Below are 25,326 nucleotides of genomic sequence, written 5' to 3' on the forward strand. Positions count from 1 at the left end.
TGGCACACCCAGGAGTCAAGACTGGCACACAAGCAGAAAGGCCAATATTAATCTCCCACTGTTTTTTTTTTTTTTTTTTTTTTTCAGGGAGACTTTAGAAAAAAAAATAATAAAAAAAATATGATTTTATCAGGAAGAATTTAGAAACCAAATAAAATAAAATGATTTTTTCAGGGAGAATTTAGAAAACAAATAAAACCAAAAATAGGCGTTCTATGGCCCACTGACTAAGAGAGAGAGAGAGAGATGGAACGCTTAGTACTGGCACACAAGCCCAAAGGGCAATATTAATCTCCCTTTTTTTTTCCAGGGAGAATTTCTAAAACCCCCCCCAAAAAAAAAATAGGCTTTCTATGGCCCACTATTTGTGAGAGAGATGGGACGCTCAGGACTGGCACAGATGGCACGCTCAGGACTGGCACAGAAGCCCAGAGGCCAATATTAATCTCCCTTTTTTTCTGGGAGAATTTATAAAACCAAAAAAATATTTAAATAGGCTTTCTATGGCCCACTATTTGTGAGAGAGATGGCACGCTCAGGACTGGCACAGATGGCACGCTCACAACTGGCACACAAGCCCAGAGGCCAATATTAATCTCCCTTTTTTCAGGGAAAATTTATAAAACCAAAAAAAAAATTAAATAGGCTTTCTATGGCCCACTATTTGTGAGAGAGATGGGACGCTCAGGACTGGCACAGATGGCACGCTCAGGACTGGCACAGAAGCCCAGAGGCCAATATTAATCTCCCTTTTTTTCTGGGAGAATTTATAAAACCAAAAAAATATTTAAATAGGCTTTCTATGGCCCACTATTTGTGAGAGAGATGGCACGCTCAGGACTGGCACAGATGGCACGCTCACAACTGGCACACAAGCCCAGAGGCCAATATTAATCTCCCTTTTTTCAGGGAAAATTTATAAAACCAAAAAAAAAATTAAATAGGCTTTCTATGGCCCACTATTTGTGAGAGAGATGGCACGCTCAGGACTGGCACAGATGGCACGCTCACAACTGGCATACAAGCCCAGAGGCCAATATTAATCTCCCTTTTTTCAGGGAAAATTTATAAAACCAAAAAAAAAATTAAATAGGCTTTCTATGGCCCACTATTTGTGAGAGAGATGGCACGCTCAGGACTGGCACAGATGGCACGCTCACAACTGGCACACAAGCCCAGAGGCCAATATTAATCTCCCTTTTTTCAGGGAAAATTTATAAAACCAAAAAAAAAATTAAATAGGCTTTCTATGGCCCACTATTTGTGAGAGAGATGGGACGCTCAGGACTGGCACAGATGGCACGCTCAGGACTGGCACAGAAGCCCAGAGGCCAATATTAATCTCCCTTTTTTTCAGGGAGAATTTATAAAACCCAAAAAAAAATAAAATAGGCTTTCTATGGCCCACTATTTGTGAGAGAGATGGCACACTCAGGACTGGCACACAAGCCCAAAGGCCAATATTAATCTCCCACTGTATTTTTATCAGGGAGAATTTATACACCCCACAAAAAAAAATACAGAAAAATGAAAAGGCTTTCTATGGCCCACTATGTGAGAGAGATGGCACACACAGGGATGGCACTCTAGCAGAAATGCCAAATTGCCAATCTTAATCTCCCACCAAAAAAAAAAAAAAAAAAAAAAACAGGGAATGTCCTACAATTACTATCTCCCTGCCTGCAGTAATCTCAGCCAGGTATGGCAGGCAGCAATAAGGAGTGGACTGATGCACAAATGAAATAAAAAGTGTGGACAAACAAAAAAGATAGCTGTGCAGAAAGGAAGGAACAAGAGGATTTGTGCTTTGAAAAAAGCAGTTGGTTTGCACAGCGGCGTACACACAGCAATGCAGCTATCAGGGAGCCTTCTAGGGCAGCCCAATGAGCTACAGCGCTGAGGGGAAAAAAAAAAAAAAAAAACTTCCACTGTCCCTGCACACCGAGGGTGGTGTTGGACAGTGCAAATCGCTGCAGCACAAGCGGTTTTGTGGTTAATGGACCCTGCCTAACGCTATCCCTGCTTCTGACAAAGCGGCAGCAACCTCTCCCTAAGCTCAGATCAGCAGCAGTAAGATGGCGGTCGGCGGGAACGCCTCTTTATAGCCCCTGTGACGTTGCAGACAGCAAGCCAATCACTGCAATGCCCTTCTCTAAGATGGTGGGGACCAGGACCTATGTCATCACGCTGCCCACACTCTGCGTTTACCTTCATTGGCTGAGAAATGGCGCTTTTCGCGTCATTGAAACGCGACTTTGGCGCGAAAGTCGCGTACCGCATGGCCGACCCCGCACAGGGGTCGGATCGGGTTTCATGAAACCCCGACTTAGCCAAAAGTCGGCGACTTTTGAAAATGTTCGACCCGTTTCGCTCAACCCTAACAGGGACCACTGAAAAAGCCGGCAGGGTTGGCAGGGGACGACATTAATAAATAATAGTCATGTTATTGTGCTATAATGGGCTTACATATTTTCTTCTTTTAAAAAATCCTCAGACATGTCATTGACTGGAGACACGATGCTACCTATTACTCAAACACTGAATTGGTGGCATCACCATGGGATTTGATGGCACTGTTACATGCAAAGGTAGAAAATCCTCTTCATTTGGTTAAATGTTCAGCCCTTTTGTTAGACACCATAGTCTCATGGAAAAAGGTCAGAGTGTTTGTAGACTCCTTTTTCCTATTTCTAAAGGGATGCCTCTGTTGGCCCACCCATAGATCTCACTGAGCAAGAAGGGTGGCTGGTCCATGGTGTGGAGAAAAAACAGCATCGTGACAAAGAGGGATCTGATGATCATGGAGGAGATGAGATGGCTCTCAATACAAAAGATCAAAAGTAGGTTCTCACTTCCAGATGGTAATTTCATCAAATATCCAATGCGTACATGTGTTTTGTAAGTTAAGAGTACTAGATCTAAGTGTAGTGGCCCAGAGACATACCTTGGATGATGTGTAGGGCCTGACATCACACAGAGTATCGTTATCCTTGTTATATAATGGTCTGAGAATTGAGAAACCACTTCCCTAAAGAGGACCTTAAAGTGTTATATAAGTCCAGGTGGACAGCAAATCAATATATTACAGAAAAGATGCTGGACAGTTGAGGCACGGTTAGGAGATGAAAACATTTGTGGACGATGGTGGGAAACCTACTTCAAACTGACGCAAGCCCTCTTGTATGGTTTCAATGTAAAGCCAGATAGAATTACAACCATGCCCAAAGTGTCAAAATCGCAAATCTCCTTTCTAACTTAAGCCATTGTGCTATGGGAGTGTATGTTCAGATCAGACTATATACACAGACAATGGAAGCTAAATGTTCCCTTTGAAGCACAGGCAATTTTTTTCACCAGTGGACGGTACAACACGCAGCGCCACTATGTCCAAAATCGTCTTACAATGTCTCTTCCATCAGTTGTTAAAGCCTAAGCCTCCAGATATCATATTTCAATCAAAACTATTGTTCTGTATAGATCGACTTGATACAGAATGTCATCAAGAACAACATGCAAGAGTTTTACAAAATGGAAATCCACTATGACAGGGAGGAGATACATGTTTTAGTCCGTCTACCTCAGTACATGAATGGTACTGTTCAGAACACTTGAAGGGACGTTAGATATCTGGAGGTTGGAGACTTGAACAGGACGACAAAGGAATGCCATCTAGGTTTCATAATGGAAGGCATTGCGTTTGTGTGTTTGATCGTTCCCGTACAGGGTTTCCATGTACTTTATCACCTAGCTGGTATATTCCAGCATTTCTCAAATATCCTCATGTATTTTATGTGATATAATTAAAAGATAAGCTTCCAGCTCCCATATTTTGAACAATTTTCTTTGATTTTCCAATATTTTGTAACCTAAAATAGGCATGTGACATTTTTTGTTATTGTTACCTTAAAACTAAATAAAAAGATTTTTCAAAAATCATTGAAGACCATTTTAAGATTTACTATTTGTTATATTATAGTATTGGATAAAGCTGCAAAATAAGATGTTTCACGTGCTGCAAATCTGCAAAGTGCTGTAAAAAAAAAATCATAAGTAAGCGATGAAACCTAGATGAATTTAAAGGTGCAACCGGAGAGCTTACATAAGAGCACTCAACTGAAAATACAACAAAAACTAAAGTCGTTCTGATTTTGTTGAACAGTTTCGTGGTGTCAGCATTACCGGACTACACTATTGTGGACATTGATCATGAGGAGGAGGTGTTCAATTTGTGAAAATACACGATAGTCAGGCTTCCTGCACTTATTATAGAGCGGACACCATGACCCACCTATTATCCTCTGTATGACATCTTCTCTACATAATACCCCCTTCACATGTTCGGGTTTGCAATACATGTGGCATCTGCTTTATCACGGATGCCACACGTACCCATTACAACCTATGCTGCTGTCCATTGGCCTTGTGTCTGTGTAAACCACACAGACATGCCCGTTTTTATTACCGGCAGCATGGATGACAAGGGCCTGTAAAAGTCTAGGTGTCTGTGTAAAATTCGTAGAACACACTGATGGCATCCGTGTGCCATTTGTATGATGTACGTGTTTAACATTGTTTAATATAGCAGAAGCTTTGTAATTTATTTTGCCATACCAGAAAAACATTGAAGGCAAACTGGTCAAAAACAATGGTGACAACAGTACTGGTTTTAGTGTGGATCGAGAGAAAGCTCTCAATCAGGCACTACATATCATAACTGGTAATGTTCTGCCTAAATTAAATCAGATAACAGATTTCCGTAACTACACTATTTCAGGACAACACATGATGAAAGGGAAAACCCTGAGCTTGGAGGTACACAGAACTCAAAGACAATGTTAGTCCTGATTCAGCCGCCCACAGAAAATGGCTGACAGCTCAGTTCTTCATGTATACCTATTCATTTTTGCAGAGTGTGGGCAGGAGGAATACTTTAAAAAAAAAAAAAAAAACCTTTTATGAGAAAACTTCTGAATCAGATCATTAAATAAATATACCCTATAACTGAGCATTTCTCATTTTCATGGTGCCTTCAGATAGAGACTTGACAAATCTCCTATTAATAGAGCTGTATGACAGCCGACGGCCGGCTTTATGTATGTCTTAGAGCTTTTGATTCATACATTTTTTATAACTCTTGCATATTCCGAGAAAATGAACAGAATCTGTGGCTACCGACCTTTGAAGAATAGCTAGTGTTCCAGGGTTGACACGATGGATACCATCAAGAATGACAAGTTTTCCTTCTAATGCAGCCATGACAAGAGGAGACCGTCTCCAGGCAGTGTCACCATTTGGTAGTGTGTACCTCTGCTGCAGCAAATCTCTGGCTGTCATGTCCTGCACAAATCAATTCACAAGCAATTAATGGGAAAATTGTAATAATGAGAATTAAAGGAATATTCCCATCTCTAAGATCCTACCCCAACATGTAGTAGTTGTAATAAAAAAAACAATATTAGCAAATACCTCCAAAGAGAAATGTTTTATAGCTCTTATAATAATTGTAGCATAGTTCTTACCTTATTTTCCGGCGTAAAAGACGACCCCCCAACTTTTCCAGTTAAAAAATAAAATCTTCCTAAAAGTTGGGGGTCTTTTTATATTCCATGTCTCATCTTACAGGATGGGACCAGTCTGTATATGGTGGTAGGGAGTGATCCTGGTGACGAAGGGAGGGGGAAGGTGTAAGTGGACTACACCCCTATTACCTCATTGTGGCAGCGATGCTCTCTGCGGGTCTCTGTGCTGGGGGACGGCGGCTCCACTTTCAGCAGTGTGGGGGCTCTGTGCTGGGGGGCGGCGGTGGCTCTTTGTGCAGTGTCAGAGCTCCACCGGCATTTCCTCAAAGCTCGGAGGACCTGGCAGCTCCATTTTTGCGATGCGGTGGCCTCCGGGAAAATGGCCGCTGGGGGCGGCGCATGCTCGGTTTCAGATCTTGTCTCCCAAAATCTCAGGATGAAATCTGAATCTGAGCATGCGCCGCCCCAAGCTGCGGTGGCCTCTGGGAAAATGGCCGCTGGGGGCAGCGCATGCTCGGTTTCAGATCTTGTCTCCCAAAATCTCAGGATGAGATCTGAATCTGAGCATGCGCCGCACCAAGCGGCCATTTTCCCGGAGGCCACCGCATCGCAGCAATGGAGCTGACGGGGCCTTTGCTGGCATTTCCTCAAAGCAGCCGCCGCCCTCCAGAACAGAGCCCCCACACTGCACAAAGAGGAGCCGCCGCCCCCCCAGCACAGAGAGCCGCAGAGAAAATCGCTGCCACAATGGGGTAATAGGGGGATACTCCGCTTACACCTTCCCCGTGAGACACTCCCGCTCTTCGTCATCAGGACCACTCCCCCCCCCCCCCCCCCCCCACCCCCCACACACACACACACACACACACCATATGCACATTGGTCCGCACCCACCCTATAAGACGACACCCGGCATATAAGACGACCCACAACTTTTAAGAAGATTTTCAAGGGTTAAAAAGTCGTCTTATATGCAGAAAATATGGTACTTATAGTTATTGTAGTATAGCCCAATCAGTAACAATCCCTAAAAGAAGGAAGAATTGGAAGCATTTAAAGAGACCAGGATGGATGAGCACAGAACTTAAACACTTGATAAAAAGGAAAAAAAAAATCTATATTAAATAGAAAGAGGGGGGCATATCTTAAGGATATAATGCTGTCTGCAGGGAATGCAGGGCAAGCGTTAGAAGAGCTAAAGCCAGTAATGAAGTGAGGCTTGCAAGAGAGACCAAAAACAATTAAAAAAAATATTTGGGGGGTATGTCAAAAGCAAAGGAATAGTCAAAGATGCTATAGGATTTTAACAGGATGAAGAGAGTGAAATGGTCAAAAATGATGTTGAGAAGGCCGAACTTTTAAATACCTATTTTGCATCTGTGTTCCCTAAGAAAGCACATGTAACATCAACTGATCTTCACTGCTATCGAAGGAATAAAATAATCCACACTATCTATAAATAGAGAGATGGTGAGGGCACACTTAGCTAATGTAATTGGATTTAAATCTCCTGGTCCAGATGAATTACATCCTAGTGTACTAAAAGAGATAGCAGAGGAAATTGCAGAACCACTAGCCAGAATCTTTGAAAATTACTGCAGATCAGGAGAAGTCCCAGGAGATTGGAAAATGGCAAGTGTTGTCCCTATCTTCAAAAAAGGAAAGAAGACGGAGCCAGGAAATTACATGCCAGTGATCCTTACTTCTATATCAGGAAAGCTCTTTGAACAAGTTATTAAACAAGTATGTAAGTACTTTGGTACTTTGATAAGAAAACAGTAATTAACCAGAGCCAGCATGGGTTTGTAGCAAACAAGTCATGCCAGACTAATCAGACTGATGTTTTATTTAATCACTAGATGGTGGCCCGATTCTAACGCATCGGGTATTCTAGAATATGTCTGTAGTTTATTTATGAAGTTTTCAGAATAATGCAATTTGAACACAGAATTCGGCCGGCTGGGCGCAACCAATTAGCGAAGCGTGGATCAAATTCCGCGCCAATTCGCGGCCGGACTGCGCCTGTCGCTGAGTGTTCGCTGCCGGCCGGGCATGACCAATCAGTGAAGCCAGGGGCAGCTCCAGGTTTTTGAGGGCCCCGGACGAAAGAGTCGGGCCCCGATCTTTAACACATACCATGATTCATGATGCTCAGATACAGCAGAGAAATATACCACATCCAGGTAGCAAGTAAAAGCCCACGTAGCATATAGCACAGGCCACGTAGTATATAGCAAAGCCCACGTAGTATATAACACAGCCCACGTAGTATAGAACACAGGCCACGTAGTATATAACAGCCCACGTAGTATATAACACAGCCATGTAGTATATAGCACAGCCACATAGTACATTGCCCAGCCATGTATATTGCACAGTTACGTAATATATAGCACAGCCCACGTAGTATATAACACAGTCAAGTAGTATATAGCACAGCTCACGCAGTATGTAACACAGCCACGTAGTATATCGCACTCCACGTAATATATTGCACAGCTACATAGCATATAGCACAGCTCACGTAGTATATAACACAGCTCACGCAGTATACAACACAGCCCACGTGTAGTATATAGCACAGCCCACGTAGTATATAACACAGCCACGTCATCATCTCGCGAGACCGCAATGCATGGCCCGGAGCGTTGCAAGAAGCGGGAAAGGCACCGGAAGGGGAGTATATAATGATTTTTTACTTTTATATTATTTTTAACATTAGATCTTTTTACTATGGACGCTGCATAGGCAGCATCAATAGTAAAAAGTTGGTCACACAGGGTTAATAGCAGCGTTAACGGACTGCGTTACACCGCGGTGTAACGCAGCCATTAACCCTGTGTGAGCGCTGACTGGAGGGGGCACTGACAGAGTAGGAAGGTGCGAATTCGCAGCCTGACTGTGCCCGTTGCCCTGGCGGCCGTGACCAATCAGCGACACAAGATTTCCGTGAGAGACAGACAGACAAAACAGACGGAAGTGCCCCTTAGACGATTAATGTTTTTATCATTCGCAGTAATACACTTGTATGTGGTAATATTTTGCTCATAGTCTTTTGCGGACTACATATAAATTGATTAATAATTCTTGTTGGATTTTGTGATACACAGTTTGTTAATATTACTTATGTATTTATTGATTTATATTACATATTTTTAATAAATATATAAATGTTATTCTGTGTATTTATTCGAACTTATTCTATTGATTAAGGGTAAGTTCACACAGGGAGTTTTTTCTGCTTTTTTTCTGCAGCAAAACCTGATATTCTTTTTTTTTCTCTTCGTCCATGCAAATGTCCTTGGATTTACAGCAGCAAAAACGAAGCAAATAATGATACCTTCGTTTTTTTCAAAACCCAATCAAGTCAATGGGTGAAAAAACGCAGCAAAAACGCTGAATGAAGTGACATGCTCTATGTCCAAAAAACACAGCAAAGCACAAAATACTGATCACACAAAAACCAATGTGTGTGCAAGAGATTTCTGAAATCTCATAGGCTTTGCTGGTATAGTAAAAATCAGCTGAAAATTAGCATTAAAAAAATGCAGCAAAAACGTCCTGTGTGAACTTACCCTAAGTCTATTTAAAAAAAACCTACCCTATGTGGAACCCTGTATTCTTTTTGCCACCTGATGGTTCTTTCCTTTCATGTTTAGTAATCATATGATGTAAATTATTTTGATTTAATTATTTTGTTAATAAATTCCTTAAGTGGTGGTGTATCATGTTTTTAGCTCTACATTATATAATGGATACACGTCAGTGTAATTATTTGTATTTTTGTATGTAAAATGTTTCCAGTTAAAGATCAATTGAATCCACACCAAAAAAGCCTCAACTCAGATCCGTCATCTGTCAATGGAAATATAGGGAGCTTCCACATCACAGGTAGCACAGAGGTTTTGGAAAAGTGAAATGGTTCCTCGCCCCCTAAAAGAAATTCAGCAAACTCTGGCCTCCAAAATACAAATGCCCCTACCGCCCCATTTACACCGCTTCCTTCTGAGCCCCAGTGCGCCAAAACCACATGTTTGGCTTTTCTGTAGAGATGAGAGGCTGCCTAATTTACGGGTGCATGTCTGCAGAAACATGAGCTGGGTATGATATACTAGACACGACAACGTACTGGGCACAAAAATGTAGAGGCACTGCAATAGCAGACTTGCAAATTTCAGTCAGCAACATCCACTGCTGCTTGAAAACAGCCATGGAGATAAACAGCCTGTAGATATATTCCCAAAGGGTTTAGTTTCCAAAATGGGATCACTTGAGGATGGATTCTGCTCTTCTAGCATTTAGGGGCTTTGTATGTGGAGTCCGCAAACTATTCTAGGAAAATCTGTGCTCCAGGAGGCCAATAGCGCTCTGTCCCTTCAGAGTCTCACCGTGTGGCTAAACTTTACTGTATGTATGGCCACATATGAGGTTTTTCTACATTCAGCAGAAATTGTGAGACACATTTTTGGGCCAATTTTACCCATTTCCCCATGTGAAAATGTAAAATCTGGGGCTAAAACAAAATTTTGGTGGTAAAATTGTAATTATGTTTTCTTCACTGCCCAATGGCATACAATTCTGTGGCACACCTGTGGTGTCAATATGATCACTGCATCCTTAGATGAATTCATTGAGAGCTTTAGTTTGCAAAATGGTGTCACTGATCGGGGGGACGTGGGGGGGTGTTCTTCTGATCTGGTACCTCAGGAGCTCTTCCAGTGGGCAATGTCACCTGCAAACCATAACATTAAAATCTGCACTATAATATTGCATTCCTTCCCTTCTGAGTTTTCCACTGTGCCTGAAAAGTAGTTCCCGATTACATGTAGGGTAATAATAATAATAATAATAATTTTTATTTATATAGCGCCAACATATTCCGCAGCGCTTTACAAATTATAGAGGGGACTTGTACAGACAATAGACATTACAGCATAACAGAAATACAGTTCAAAACAGATACCAGGAGGAGTGAGGGCCCTGCTCGCAAGCTTACAAACTATGGGGAAAAGGGGAGACACGAGAGGTGGATGGTAACAATTGCTTTAGTTATTCGGACCAGCTATAGTGTAAGGCTCAGGTGTTCATGTAAAGCTGCATGAACCAGTTACCTGCCTAAGTATGTAGCAGTACAGACACAGAGGGCTAATACTGCATAAAGTGTATGAGAACATGATGCGAGGAACCTTTTTTTTTTTTTTTTTTTTATTATAAATAGGCCACACAGGGATCGTTAGGTTAATGCATTGAGGCGGTAGGCCAGTCTGAACAAATGAGTTTTTAGGGCACGCTTAAAACTGTGGGGATTGGGGATTAATCGTATTAACCTAGGTAGTGCATTCCAAAGAATCGGCGCAGCACGTGTAAAGTCTTGGAGACGGGAGTGGGAGGTTCTGATTATTGAGGATGCTAACCTGAGGTCATTAGCGGAGCGGAGGGCACGGGTAGGGTGGTAGACTGATACCAGGGAGGAGATGTAGGGTGGTGCTGAGCCATGGAGTGCTTTGTGGATGAGGGTAGTAGTTTTGTACTGGATTCTGGAGTGGATGGGTAGCCAGTGTAATGACTGGCACAGGGTAGAGGCATCGGTGTAACGGTTGGTGAGGAATATGATCCTGGCTGCAGCATTCAGGACAGATTGGAGCGGGGAGAGTTTTGCAAGAGGGAGACCGATTAGTAGAGAGTTACAATAGTCCAGACGAGAATGAATAAGTGAAACAGTAAGAGTTTTTGCAGAGTCGAAAGTAAGAAAAGGGCGAATTCTAGAAATGTTTTTGAGATGCAGGTAAGAAGAGCGAGCCAGTGATCGGATGTAGGGGGTGAATGAAAGGTCAGAATCAAGGATGACCCCAAGGCAGCGGGCATGTTGCTTTGGAGTAATGGTGGAACCGCACACGGAGATGGCAATGTCAGGCAAAGGTAGGTTAGTAGAGGGAGAGAACACGAGGAGTTCAGTTTTTGACAGGTTTAGTTTCAGATAGAGGGAGGACATGATGTTAGAGACAGCGGTAAGACAATCACTGGTGTTTTCTAAAAAGGTCGGTGTGATATCGGGAGCAGAAGTGTATAATTGGGTGTCGTCAGCATAGAGATGGTACTGGAAACCAAATCTACTGATTGTTTGTCCAATAGGGGCAGTATACAACGAGAAGAGTAGGGGGCCTAGGACTGATCCTTGAGGAACCCCAACAGTAAGGGGAAGGTGAGAGGAGGAGGAACCAGCAAAACATACAGTGAAGGATCGGTCAGAGAGATAGGAGGAGAACCAGGAGAGAACGGTGTCCGCATACTCAGGAGCAATTGCAAATTTTTTCCTATTAGTCCTTATAAAAATAAAAATTTGGTGCTAAAAGAACATTTTAGTGGTAAGAATGTACCGTAATTATTTTTTCTTCACCGCCCAATGGTATAAACTTCTGTGAGTTACAAATAGTGTCAACATGCTCACTGCACACCTAGATAAAATCATTGCGGGGTGTAGTTTGTAAAATTAGGCCACTTATGGGGGGCTTCTGTCACCTCAGACGTTCTGCCAATGTGACATGGCACCTTCAGACCATTCCAGCAAAAATCTGAACTTCAATATGGAGCTTCTTCCCTTCTGAGTGTTACAGTGTGCCTTAAGAGTAGTTTTTGACCACATGAGGTATTGGTGTACTCAGGAGAAATTATGTAAAAAGTTGTACATTTTATTTTATTTATTTAACTCATTTATATAGAGCCATTAATTCCACAGCGCTTTACAGACATTATTGGCACTGTCCCCGATGGGGCTCACAATCTAAATTCCCTATCATTATGTCTTTGGAGTGTGGGAGGAGGAAACCGGAGTACCTGGAGGAAACCCACATAAACACGGGGAGAAGATACAAACTCCTTGCAGATATTTTCTCCTATTATTCCTTTTGAAAATTCAACACTTGGGGACGAATCAACATTTTATTGGATAAATGGTAATTTTCCTTTTACTCAGTCTAATGATATAAAATTCATTGAATCGGGAGAAAGTTTAAAATGCTCAATACACCCTGCAGACGTGACATGGCATCCACTATCTATTCCAGCCAATTTTGCGCTCTAAGCGTCAAATTGTGCTACATCCCTTCCGAGCCCCACTGTGCGTCCACACAGTAGTTTTCCACAACATATGGGGTATCGGCATACTCAGGAGAAATTGCTCAACTAATCTTATGGTCCATTTTCTCCTGTTGACCTTGTGAAAATGAAAACTTTGGTGGTAAATCAACATTTCTGAGGGAAAAAGTAAAATAATTTCTTCCTTCTACTTTTCGGTATTTTCTATAACATAGGCCCCTTAAATTCCTTTGTAAATGTAATGTGGAACCTACAAAAATTGGCTTTGTAAACTTTATTGGAAAATTAAGAAATTGCTGATAAAAGTTTAGCCCTTCTAACTTCATAACAATAAAAAAAAAATGTTTAAAAGGTGATGCTGATGTAAAGTAGAGATATGGGAAATATTATTTATTAATTATTTTGTGGGACATAACACTCTGGTTTAACCCCTTAGTGACAGACCCAATTTTGTAGTTAACGACCAAGCCAATGTTTACCACTGTCAGTTTATAGCTCTGGAAAGCTTCACCATATCTTAGGCTGGGTTCACATTTCGTTTTGGCAGTCCACTAGACGGACTACGTTACACCGCGGCATAACGCAGTGTAACGTAGTCCGTTAACGCCGCCATTAAGTTCTTTGTCGGACGCATCACTAGCGCACGCCCACAGTGGGCGTGTGCTAGCCATGTGCGATCATTAAGTGACGGACCCTGGAACACGGGCTGCAGCGTTTCCGGGTCCATCACTGCTAGCGCAGATACTGTAGAGCTAGCAGATGCACTAGCGATTTGACAAGTCGGCACTTGCAATAACAGCAGCCCGTTAACATATGTGTTGAACGGGCTGCTGTTAACGCAGTGTGAACCTGGCCTTACTGATTGAGATTGTTTTTTTTTGTGACAGATTGTACTTCTAAAATGTGGTAAAATTTCTGTGATAGAACTTACGTTTATTTATGAAAAAAACAGAAATTTGGGAAAAATTTCAAAAATAATTTTTGTACACTTAAGGCTATGTGCACACGTTGCGGATTGTATGCATTTTTGCCATATTTTTTCGCCGTGAAAATTCAATGGGATTCCGCAATGCTGTGCTAATGCTGCGTATTTTTCCGTGGCGAAATCGTACATACATAGTAACATAGTAAGGCCGAAAAAAGACATTTGTCCATCCAGTTCAGCCTATACATAGGAATGCATTGATCCTCTATGACCACCATGTGGGAAGTAAGCAGATCATGTGCGGTGGTACTTGGCCCTTGGAAACCATATTTCTGTTAAAAAAAAAAAAAAAGAATTAAAATAAAAAATATTGATATACTTACCATCCAATGGCCCCCAGAGTCCTCCCGCCTCTCAGCGGTGCACGCGGCAGCTTCCGGTCCCAAAATGCATTGCACGAAGGAGCTGGGATAATGACGCGGTCACGTGACGTCAGAAAGGTCCTTAACACTTGCGCAAAATGCTAGTGTTTAGCGGGAAAACGCATGCCAATTCTGCATGCGTTACACCCACGGCAGGGAGTTGCAGAATTGCCGTGGAAATTTCCGTGGCAATTCAGCAACGTGTGCACATAGCCTAAATCAGAGAATGGCGTCACACAAAATAGTTAATAAATAACATTTCTCACATGTCAACTTTACATCAGCACAATTTTGGAAACATAATTTTTTATTGTTAGGACGTTATAAGGGTTAAAATTTGACCAGCGATTTCTCATTTTTAAAACCAAATTTACAAAACCATTTTTTTTAGGGACCATCTCACATTTAGTTTGAGGGGTCAATATAACAGAAAATACCCAAAAGTGACACCATTCTAAAAACTGCACCCCTCAAGGTGTGCAACACCACATTCAAGAAGTTTATTAACCCTTCAAGTGCTTCACAAGAACTAAAGCAATGTGGAAGAAAAAATGAACATTTAACTTTGGAACCATTTTTTTTTTATTTTCACAAGGGTATCAGGAGAAAATGGATCACAAAATTTATTTTGCTATTTCTCCTGAGTACGCCGATTCTCCATATGTGGGGGAAAGTCACTGTTTGGGCGTATGGCAGGGCTCAGAATTGAGGGAGCGCCATTTGACTTTTTGAACACAAAATTGTCTGGAATCAATGGTGGCGCCATGTCGTGTTTGGAGATCCCCTGATGTACCTAAACAGTGGAACCCCCCCAGTTCTAACTCCAACCCTAACCCCAACACACCCCTGACCGTAATCCCAACCATAACCACAACCCTAACCCCAACTTTAGCGCCAACCCTAAGCCCAGCTTTAGCCCAAAAACACTTTAGCACTATTCTTACCCTAATGGAAAAATGGAATTAAATACATTTTTTTAATTCATTATTTTTACCTAACTAAGGGGGTGATACAGAGGGGTTTTATTTACAACTTCGCTTATTTTGATGACTGTGATAGGGTCTATCACAGTCATCAAAATGATCTAATAAGAAAAATTTCCTATTGATGCCGGGTGCTGGCCGGCAGATCTCGGTGGGCGCACTGCGCATGTGTCTGCCATTTTCTTTCGGGGGCCAGGGGACTACACGGGGCGATGGAAGGACACCAGAGGTACTGGGGTGGTTGGAGGACCCAATTTCTCTCTCCTCTGAAGTGCGATCACATAAGAGAAGAAAGAAATTAAATGGGAAATAGGAATTATTTTTTTTTGCGGTCGCCATTATTTTGTTAACAACGGCGATCGCATCATGTTCTCTAGGGTCTCAGTTTTCCCCAGTAGCCGAGACCATGGAGAAATTCCAACTCTAAGGGGCGCTATACTCATGTCTCAGCGCCGTTAAAAAGTGGCGCTGAGGAATAAGTACCCTTTATTGCCGCCGTTAAAAGGCGTATTGGCCCTTATTAAGGGGTTAATGTAATACAAATGAAAAGTTTAAAAATTGAGTAATTTTTGCCAAAATTCAGACATTTTTACAAATAAACACCAAAAATATTGGCCTAAATTTACAACTAATATGAAGACCAATATGTCATGACAAAAAGAATCTCAATCAGTGGGATCTGTTGAAGCGTTCCAGAGTTATTACCTCATACAGCGACACTGATCAGAATTGTAACTTGCAACAGAATTGTAACTTTGGCCTGGTCACGAAGGTGAAAACTGGCCCGGGCTAAAGGGGTTAAAGTGCATCCGTCATTTTAATTTGTATTTCATAAATTAATAGTACAAATGAAAATACGCAATTAATATATCTTGTCAGAACTCTGCTTCTTTCTCTGACAGAATGGTCATTATCAAACTACCTCTTTAACGACCAACACATTATATTTAATTTCCGATGCAATGGTTGCCTTAGGCTACGTTCACATTAGCGTTGCGCGCCGCTGCGTTGGCGACGCAACGCACGACGCACAAAAAACGCGCGCAAACGCACGCAAAAACGCTGCGTTTTGCGACGCGTGCGTCGTTTTTTGACGAAAATCAGACGCACGAAAAATGCAACATGTTGCATTTTCTTGCGTCCGACGCTAGCGTCGGAAACGACGCACGTGTCGGAAAACGCAACAAAAAAAACGCACGCGTCCCCCATGTTAAACATAGGGGCGCGTCGCCGCTGCGTCGCCGCTGCGTCGCCGACGCAACAGCGACGCACATTAGCGGAACGCTAATGTGAACGTAGCCATACAGAATAAAGTAGAAGCAAACACTGCAAACCATTTGTGCTCTTATGTTCTCACCCAGCGGGGTGCCTGAACATTGTTTTGCTATTTCTGCAATGCAATTTACCTTTAAGGTGTTTGTTATGATTAGATGCAAAATATAATATCTACAAATAGCTTCAATAGGTGCACCGGTGGGGTTTTTCTGCACCGGGGCATGGGGATAAAGTGCAGTATAGCAGGTTTTCTATAAATAAGTACATAATATGGCATAGGCAAAAAAAACACCACTAAGCTTATATAATGAGATGTACTAATATATAGTTGACTGCGTGTGAATGTAAAATAATACAGAAATACAACAACAAAAAAACATCACCGACCCATGGGTTATGAGAAATTTGTTTTGTAATAATAGACTTTAGAAATAAAAACTGAAGGACATTCGCACTGGACCATGTAGTGCCTGGGCGCTCGTCTCATGATTCTCACTGCCAAGAACGCAGCCATCCTTCAGCCTTCTACCATGCTTTCCTATGCATTGTAAATCACAACTCTCCTAGCACTGAAAACATGGTTTATTCAATAAATGCAGATTTTTCCCTTTATGGCATAACTGTTTCTTAGAAGGAACCTGTCACCATGATAAAGCAGTACAATCTGCAGGCACTGTTTTATGGAGCAGGAGGAGCAGAGCAGATTGATATATATATATATATATATATATATATATATATATATATATATATATATATATATATATATATATATATATATATAGTTTTGTAAGAAAAGATTCAGAATAACCTGTGTTTTAATCATTAAAATCCTTGCTATTTCTGGGATTTTCGGTCCCGTGGGCGGTCTTATCAGTGACTGACAGCTATCTCAGTATGTAAGCTGTCAGTCACTGATGGGACTAGCCAGGGAACCAAAAACCCCATAGAGACCAGAGGTGTAAATGACTAAAGTACAGGTTACATTGAATCTTTTCCATTGAACTATATATCAATCTACTAGTCTCCCCGTGCTGTATAACATCCTACCTACAGATTTGACTGCATTTTCACAGTAACAGGTTCACTTTAAAATTGTAAATACACCCTTTTATCCCATAAATCAATAGTATAAGATAAGAAAATCAATTCTTACACACATCTTATCAACAAAAACATGCTTACATCTCCAGTTTTTAGACATTCAGTCTCATAAACGACCTAAATCTGTCATCAATGATGTTTGCTGCGCCTATAAAAGCCTATGGGAAGGGGGATAGAGAAACTAGAGGGAGGAAAAGGCGGCGCGCACAAAGAGAATGGCGCATAACAGACTTCTGATGCAGAGGGGAAAACCTGCTGAAAACGCAGAATGCCAATCCGATGATGGCGAGAATATCATGTTATTTTTGTATGAATGACAGCCTGTTCTGAAAGTTATGAGAAAGTTACCGATTAATTTCCAAACATTTGTACATGCTTAAATATAGCAACAAACACTGATGTGGGCGGTTTACAAAAAAAATAATTGTACTCCTTCCATCAGCCTGATCCTGCATTACCCCCCCAATGATTCATTTCTTAAATGCACTAACTTTTCATGTGCTCTTTCATTATACACCTTGAATAAAAGGTCGCCAACCTTACCCATATATTTTGGGCTCATTACCGCACATTACTGAGTCTAATTTAATGGGAATTCAGAAGCAAAAACACTTTCCTGCTGAGAGGTCGGTGCTCTGCTTTAATGAGCTTGTTTGCTCGGGCTTTATACGTTGTACAATTATTCAGTGACCTTCTTCCTTCTTCTGTAGAAAATTCTCCATGTAAATAAAGACAATCCTTTTTTAAGTAATGCTTGAAATCATTGGCTCATAATCAACAATAATATCTATTTTACAGAAATGAGTTTGACGGTCCTAAACCTATATAGTGCAATCAATGAAATTTCATTCCAGCACTCACGGACATATTAGACACCATGGCCTTATTTACAGCCCATGACCAAGGGGAAACGATTCACAATGATGCAAACAAAACCCGCTTTATAATAATGTAATCAATGCGAGCTGTTCAAAGCAAACAAAACTAAACTATTGTGAGCTCAGCCTGCTCAAAAACGCATATGGGCAGCACGGTGGCTCAGTGGTTAGCACTGTTGCATTACACCACTGGGGTCCTGGGTTCAACTCCCACCAAGGACAACATCGGCAAGGAGTTTGTATGTTCTCCTCGTGTTTGTGTGCGTTTCCTCCCACACTACAGACATACTGAAAGGGAATATAGATTGTGAGCCCCAATGGGGACAGTGATGATAATGTGTGTAAAGTGCTGTGGAATTAATGGTGCTAAGGTATATAGGTAAGTAAAATAAAATAAATAAAAGGCTTGACCCTATTTCAAATATTATTCCCCCATAAGTTCAGAGATATATAAAATAACAAATTGACTCATTCTCTTCTAGTTCATTAATGCCCCTCCACTGCAGCTCTGGCCTTTGTTGCTGTGATGTCACCACTGCAACCAATCAACCGTGCTGCCACCAATCACTGAGCTCAGAGGATCTACTGATGGAGATGGCCAAGCCACTAAGCCAAGTGATTGGCTGCAGCACTGTCAACACAAAGTCTCTCCTGCAACCTATCAACAAAGATTAGAGCAGTGGCGGAGCGGCATCCCTGGACATGGGGAGAGTGATTAAATGCTCAATATGGTATTTCATCTTATAGCCTATGGGCACATAATCTTCCTTATTTAGCCCCATACAGAGGCACAGAGAATTCTGGGTCAAGGATTTTAAAGAAAATGTGTTGTTAAAAAAATGAATTATTGTTTATATTCCGGCACATGGTTACTATAAAATCTGGGGAATTTTCATGAATCTAATTATGCTTAAAGTACTACAGTATTGGGGTGTGTTTACAAGCTTTGGCGATTACGGACTTACTCGATAGCAGTTAAAGGGGAAATAAAGATTGAGCATGATGCATTTCTACATTTCTGGTCACTTGCTGCTATGGGAGATCAGCGGTTTCAGAGTGTCTAGTAGCAGCTTATTCTTTCCCTACAAATTAAACTAACTTTTGTTTTCACATTACTAAAGATTACTAATGCAGCGGACTGCAAATCTTTACACAATTACACTGTGATATCGCACACATTACTGAAACAAGTACAATCCATCCGTGCAGCCCCATTACCTGGTACAGCATGATTGGTTCAACCTTGTAACCAAGCATATCGGCAAATTCTTTAGCAATAACACTTTTACCACACCCCTAAAAGACAAAAATGATATTATCCATATTAAGTCAGTCATAAGCTTAGAGCATGACAATGTAGGTGTGGTGTCTTCTACAATCTGAGGTTCTAGCAGTCCAAACTATCAACCGTTTAGTACCTTTGTGGGGTCACAAAACTTGGTGAACAAAGGCATGGTAAATCTGTTTTTTCTAGCTTTCAGACTCAATACAATATATATACTTTTTTACTATAAACCACATGTTTTTATCAAGAGAAATCTTGCTAAAAATTATGCGCATCTTATAGTCCAGAGGTAGCTTCCTATGATCGAGAAGAATGCTGACACAGTGTCCTTCCAGATCACTGACAGAAGGAAGCAGCAGCACAATTCTCGCTCTCTGCGGAGATCGATTCCAATTTGTGCAAAAACTTTCTATCAAATCGATTTATGCCACGCCGCGAAACGCGCATCGGGGCGCTCTTTTCCGGTGGGACTCCCCTCCTCTGCGCTCCCTACTGGTAAGCCTATTCATGCTATCCATTGCGCTGCTATGCATTACCTACCATTATGATTGTAGTCCCTTTTTGGCTACCGCACTATTTTGGATCTATTTAGGCCTGCCAATTTCACTTTTCACATGGGGTCCTTAGTTTCCCCTCTGTGGATATTTATTTATGTATGGGGGCACTGGGGCGGCAGTTCCCCTTCTGTGCTTGACTAGGAACGCCTATTATTGGAATGTATTACTGTTCTTTGTTTTATTATTTGTACTAATAAAGACATTTGCTTATATATAACAGTACTATATGCTCCTTATTCTCCTGCCTATATATGTATGCTATGGAGCTTATTTAATCTGGCTGGGGGCACTTAATTGGTGTGTGCTCTGGTCCAGACTGTCGCAATGACCCCGGGATCTTTGTTAATATTTTCTGCTAACACAACCTAGGATGAATCTTATAATAAGGTGTGTCCTATAATCTTAAAACATTACTATCTATTTCTTGTAAAAGGCTTGAAGTGGCAGAAAAGTGGATAGGAAATACCTACGGTAATTTAATCTCTGTTTCTTCACTGTTACACTACTTATAGTGTGGGGAAACAATCTTTCTTGATATAGGTGAATATGAAGGACATTTGTTTTTTTTTATTTATACACAATTTACCTTTCCTCCAATCAGGCACATGTCTTTGACCATATGGGACTGCGTCATCTCAGCCAATAGCTGATCATGTGTACTGGTTCTAACGAAGTGTGATGACCTGGAATGTAACTGTATGGGCAGAGTACCTGCTGGCACCTGTGGGAAACAAATATGCACCTTAAAGACAAATAAATGAAACAAACGGGATAATAAATAGACAAAAGCAATACTACAAAGTCTCATTTATTTCACAAATGTTTCTACATGAGGTGTCCTCCATTTGATACAGTTGGTTACTTGACAATCTTTGGCATTAATTCCACCAGATTCCTGCACATCTTTCTTCTTTCTTGTTATAAAAAAAAACTTTGATCACACCTATGTTTTTGTTTTACAATCCATATTTCCTGTTTGTGCCATCATCATAGACCAGAGGATTTCTATCAGTTTAAAATCCAGAAAGCTTCCAGGCCACTACGATAATGCAAGCTTGTATTTGGCACCAAATACCTACCTAAAATAATGGCAGAATGCTAGGGCTTGTGGTAACACGCCACTCCCACTGGTTAAGTAGTCTGAAGAACTGGCAGCAGTTACATCATGACTTAATGTCACAGTTCACAATGCCTTCACTTGGATGGAGTACCTCTGGCCCACCAGATGTAAATCACCCCTAAAATATCACTTTAGGCAGATATTTTGGGGCTTGTTGGATGTGGACAAGTCAAAGACGTTCGAATTGCACTCCACTGATATCTTAATAAAAAAAAGTCACCTTTTTCTACTCATCTACAGTCTAGTATTTGGTGTTTTTTTTGCCCAAGACAGAAAACACTTCTTTCTGGAAACACAAAAGAGAATAGTAAAACCAAAAACACTCAGTTTGAAAAAATGTTGCAGTAATCCGCAAGTGCTAGTAAAAGATGTAAAAAACAGGGTATTTGGTTGATACGTTTTTTGCAAAAAATGTATACTAAGCTGCTCTACCAATCTTCACGGTATACCCTTATCAGAGCAGTCCTAACTAATGTATGCAATCCCTATCTGATGTATTTAAAAACCTGATCATCTGTATATAACCTGTGTGAACAGGGTTCAGAGAGGAAAAATCCATGTGTGCATACAGGGTAGAACAGCTTTTGTGCAGATAGCCCAAGAGGAGTGGTGGAACTCCCCAGTCTTGTAGACACAAGAGAACAATTATGGAAACAGGAACACCAAAGTAGTGCGCACCGTCCCGTCCTTTTTTGGAACGACGAAGAGGTTTGAGTAAAAACCTCTGAATCTGTCGTGTTTTGGAACTGGAACAATGAATCCGTTTCAGCGGAGAGATTAGATGGCGCGGTGAAGTGCGCGAGACTGAGCTCCTGAACTGGGGAGACGAGAGGGAAGAAAATGTGCCGGAGGGGAGGCGGAGAAATCTACTTTGCAACCAGAAGACACCAGGTCTCTGACCCATTCATCGTGGATGACGGAAAGCCAAACATGTTGAAAAAGAAGCAGGCATCCGCCTACTCTGGTGGCGTCGACCGGAAAACTCCCCGAGTCATTGTGAAGGAAATCTGGAGGACCTGGATCCCCTGGTTCTGGGTTGCCTAGGCTTACCATGCCAGGACTGATTCGGCCTGTATGAGGGCCGAAGGTCTCTCTCTGTATGTGGAGATCGTTCTGATCTGGACGAAGCCGTGGAGGAGGACCAGAATGGGCTATTGCGAAAGGGCCGAAAGTGAAAATGTTGCTGATGCTGAAAAGCAGTTTTAGGCCTATGCTGCGGGAGGAATTTGCTTTTCCCTCCTTTAGCATCGGAAATAAGCTGGTCTAATTTTTCTCCAAACAGACGTCCGCTCTGAAAAGGCAGAGAAATCAAAGACTTTTTAGAGGAGTAATCCGTGCGCCACTCTCTAAGCCATAATGCTCTCCTAATGGTGATGGCGCTTGAGGCAGCAACTGCCGCACAGTCTGCTGCGTCTAAAGACGCATACATCACATAGTCTCCAGCCATAGCGGTTTGGCGAGATCCGCCGCCTCAGACTGAAGAGCCTGGACCTGAATAGATTTTGCAAGGGCATCTGCCCAGAAAACCATTGCTTTTGCAACCCATGCGGCCGCAAAGGAAGGGGATAAAGAGGAACCTGAGGCTTCATATACTGAGCGAGCCAGGGAATCTATCTGGCGTTCTGTGGGATTTTTAATTGAAGCCCCATCAGGTACAGATAAAAGCGTCTTGGTAGCCAAACGCGATACCGGAGGATCTACTGTTGGAGGTTCCGTCTCTGGAAGCCAGCACGAGGGTGTATACTGCAGGGGAGGAGCTAACTTTTTTGTCTCAACTTAGTGTCAGCCTCCTAGTTACAGCAGCATAACACCCATGGTTCTGTGTCCCCCAATGTGGCGAAGGAAAAATTATATTGTACTCTTAAGGAATACCTCTTATGAACGTTCACCTAAACATGTGTATATCCAGCATTGTCAGTATATTAATATAAGCACCAACCACTGTCTTCTCCCAGATTCTGCGCAGTTCTAGTCCTTAACTGAGTGACACCACTGTTCTTCAGACTCTCCAGGTCACGCTGCGTTCTGTGTGACCCAGTAGTGGATTTAACAATGAAAGTCTATGACGAGTCAGAAAGAGGCTGACACACAGAGCATAAAGTGAGCTGGAAAGTCTGTAGAGCTGTGATGTCACTCAGAAGTGGAGCAGAATGGCGCTGGATGACTGTGGTAGGTGAGTATATGAACACACACAACACACTACTGTACCGTACACATGTTTAGGGAAAAAAAGGTCATGGGCTGGCTTCTTTAAAGAGGTTGTCCAGTGAATACAAGTTACCATCTATTCACAAGACAGGCGACAACTAGCTTATCAATGGGTGTCCTACTGCTGGGACTGGCACCAACCAGCAGATCTGGTCATTTTTACCCTGACTGGACATCTTTATACAGTTACAAAATGGAGCACCAAATATAACACCCAACCACATCTTCACTCATTCTATTTAGGGCTGCCAGGAAGAGCCAGCCCATGAAATGAATGGAGCATGTGCACTGGGCATCCTTTCTAACAGGAAAGTTACAAGCCCCAGCAGTCGGACCACAATTTAACAAGTGGATAAATGATAATGTTTTTTCAATGGACATCTCCTTTAACTACAAAAAAAAAAAATCTGGACATGGAATAGAAAGTCATTGACAAGTCCAGACACGAGCCAGTCAATGGCTGGGAGGAATAATATTGAATTGCATGCCCCAATTAATTTGTACAGTACTGTGGTATATGCACTTGGTTTAACAATTTTCATTTGGGCCATGGAGTAACCTTTATTTTGTAGGACATCGTTGCACTAAAGAGCGTATTCAACACTTTTCAATATAGTGATCGACAGACATCTAACCTGAACTCATATGCAAACCATGCAGTCCATATGACAAATAAAAGAAGGCAGCACTCACTGATCCTTAAAATGGTTTGTCCTTTATTCAGTCACGTAATAAAACCTTCATGGCTCGGGGGGGTGTGAAGATAGGAGTGTGCCTTTTCGCGCTGGTATAGCGCTTCTACGGGTCAGTGGTTAGAAGGATGTGACCTGGAAAGAAATACCTGCACCAAAACTTACTCCTCCCACCACACTCCTTATTCACCACCAAGTGAAATACATAAACACATTTAAAATCACAAATGACAATACTTTACATTGCGCTCATAAATCTGACGCTTGAGCACCAAACAACCTCAATATTAAGGACATATTCATAAAGGGTAATATTAATTAGAAAATAACTATGCAAGTCTGTTCATTCCTCCAACTACATTTGCTTCTATTATCATATTCTGCATTAAATTTAGTGTTTCCCAAATACCATTTACCTACAATAGAACAATAAATTTACTCTTGTTACAGAAAGATCGACATGTCGACTATCATTTAACCCTATTGGGCCCATTGCACCTCTTTGCATAATCCACCTTGCCTCGCGTCTCAATAGCAGATTATGCAAATCCCCACCTCTTTGGGGCAATGAAACTTTCTCTATCCCTGCAAACGTCATAACGTTCGGGTTCCTCCCATGCTTCTCCCTGATATGGTTAATTAGCCTTGGTACTTCTTTTCCTGAGGAAACTGATATGTAATGTTCTCTAAATCGCACATATAATTGGTGTATGGTCTTGCCTATATAATAGAACTTGCATGGGCAAAATATCATGTAAACTACGTGATCGGTTTTACACTATGTAAACTCTGCAACTGTATGGCTGATTGGGCCAATATTTATGACCCGATCCGTGATATGAGGTTTGCAATAAGGGCAATGCCCGCAACAATAATTCCCTTTAGGGACTCCCTGCTCTAGCCAATTTGTATTTTTTTTCTATACGATTACATACTAATACATCTCTGAACCTTGTGCTGCGCCTATTTGAAATGAGTGGACCTCTGGCTACTATCTCCGCCAGATCCTTGTCCCTTTCCAATATATGCCAGTTTCTCCTAATAGCAGCACGTATCTGGCGATCCATGGAATTATACTGGAAACAAAAAGGTGAACTTTTTTTCTTTTTTGTTCCTTAGTGCCTTATCTATCAACCCCTGTTTTTTTGTCACTTACATTTTCATTAACCCTTTCTATGGCTGTCTGCAATTGAGTATCTGGATATCATCTCCTCTTTAACCTCTAATACAGTTCTGCTGATTGTGATATAAAAACCTCTTGTG

The 25,326-nt window shown here is 41.7% G+C and overlaps 1 protein-coding gene across 1 annotated transcript in view; it reads right to left on the reverse strand.

The window, feature by feature from the left end:
* Positions 1-25,326, reverse strand: part of VWA8 (von Willebrand factor A domain containing 8) — a 616,504-nt gene that overhangs the window by 384,460 nt on the left and 206,718 nt on the right. Inside the window, exons 12-14 of the mRNA XM_069758217.1 lie at positions 20,630-20,764; positions 19,420-19,497; positions 5,177-5,337 (exon numbers count right to left, since the gene is read on the reverse strand). Coding sequence (XP_069614318.1) covers positions 5,177-5,337; positions 19,420-19,497; positions 20,630-20,764 — 374 coding nt within the window. The remainder of the gene's footprint in view (positions 1-5,176; positions 5,338-19,419; positions 19,498-20,629; positions 20,765-25,326) is intronic.

The sequence above is a fragment of the Ranitomeya imitator genome, chromosome 3, assembly GCF_032444005.1.
Source record: "Ranitomeya imitator isolate aRanImi1 chromosome 3, aRanImi1.pri, whole genome shotgun sequence".
Lineage (NCBI taxonomy): Eukaryota > Metazoa > Chordata > Amphibia > Anura > Dendrobatidae > Ranitomeya > Ranitomeya imitator.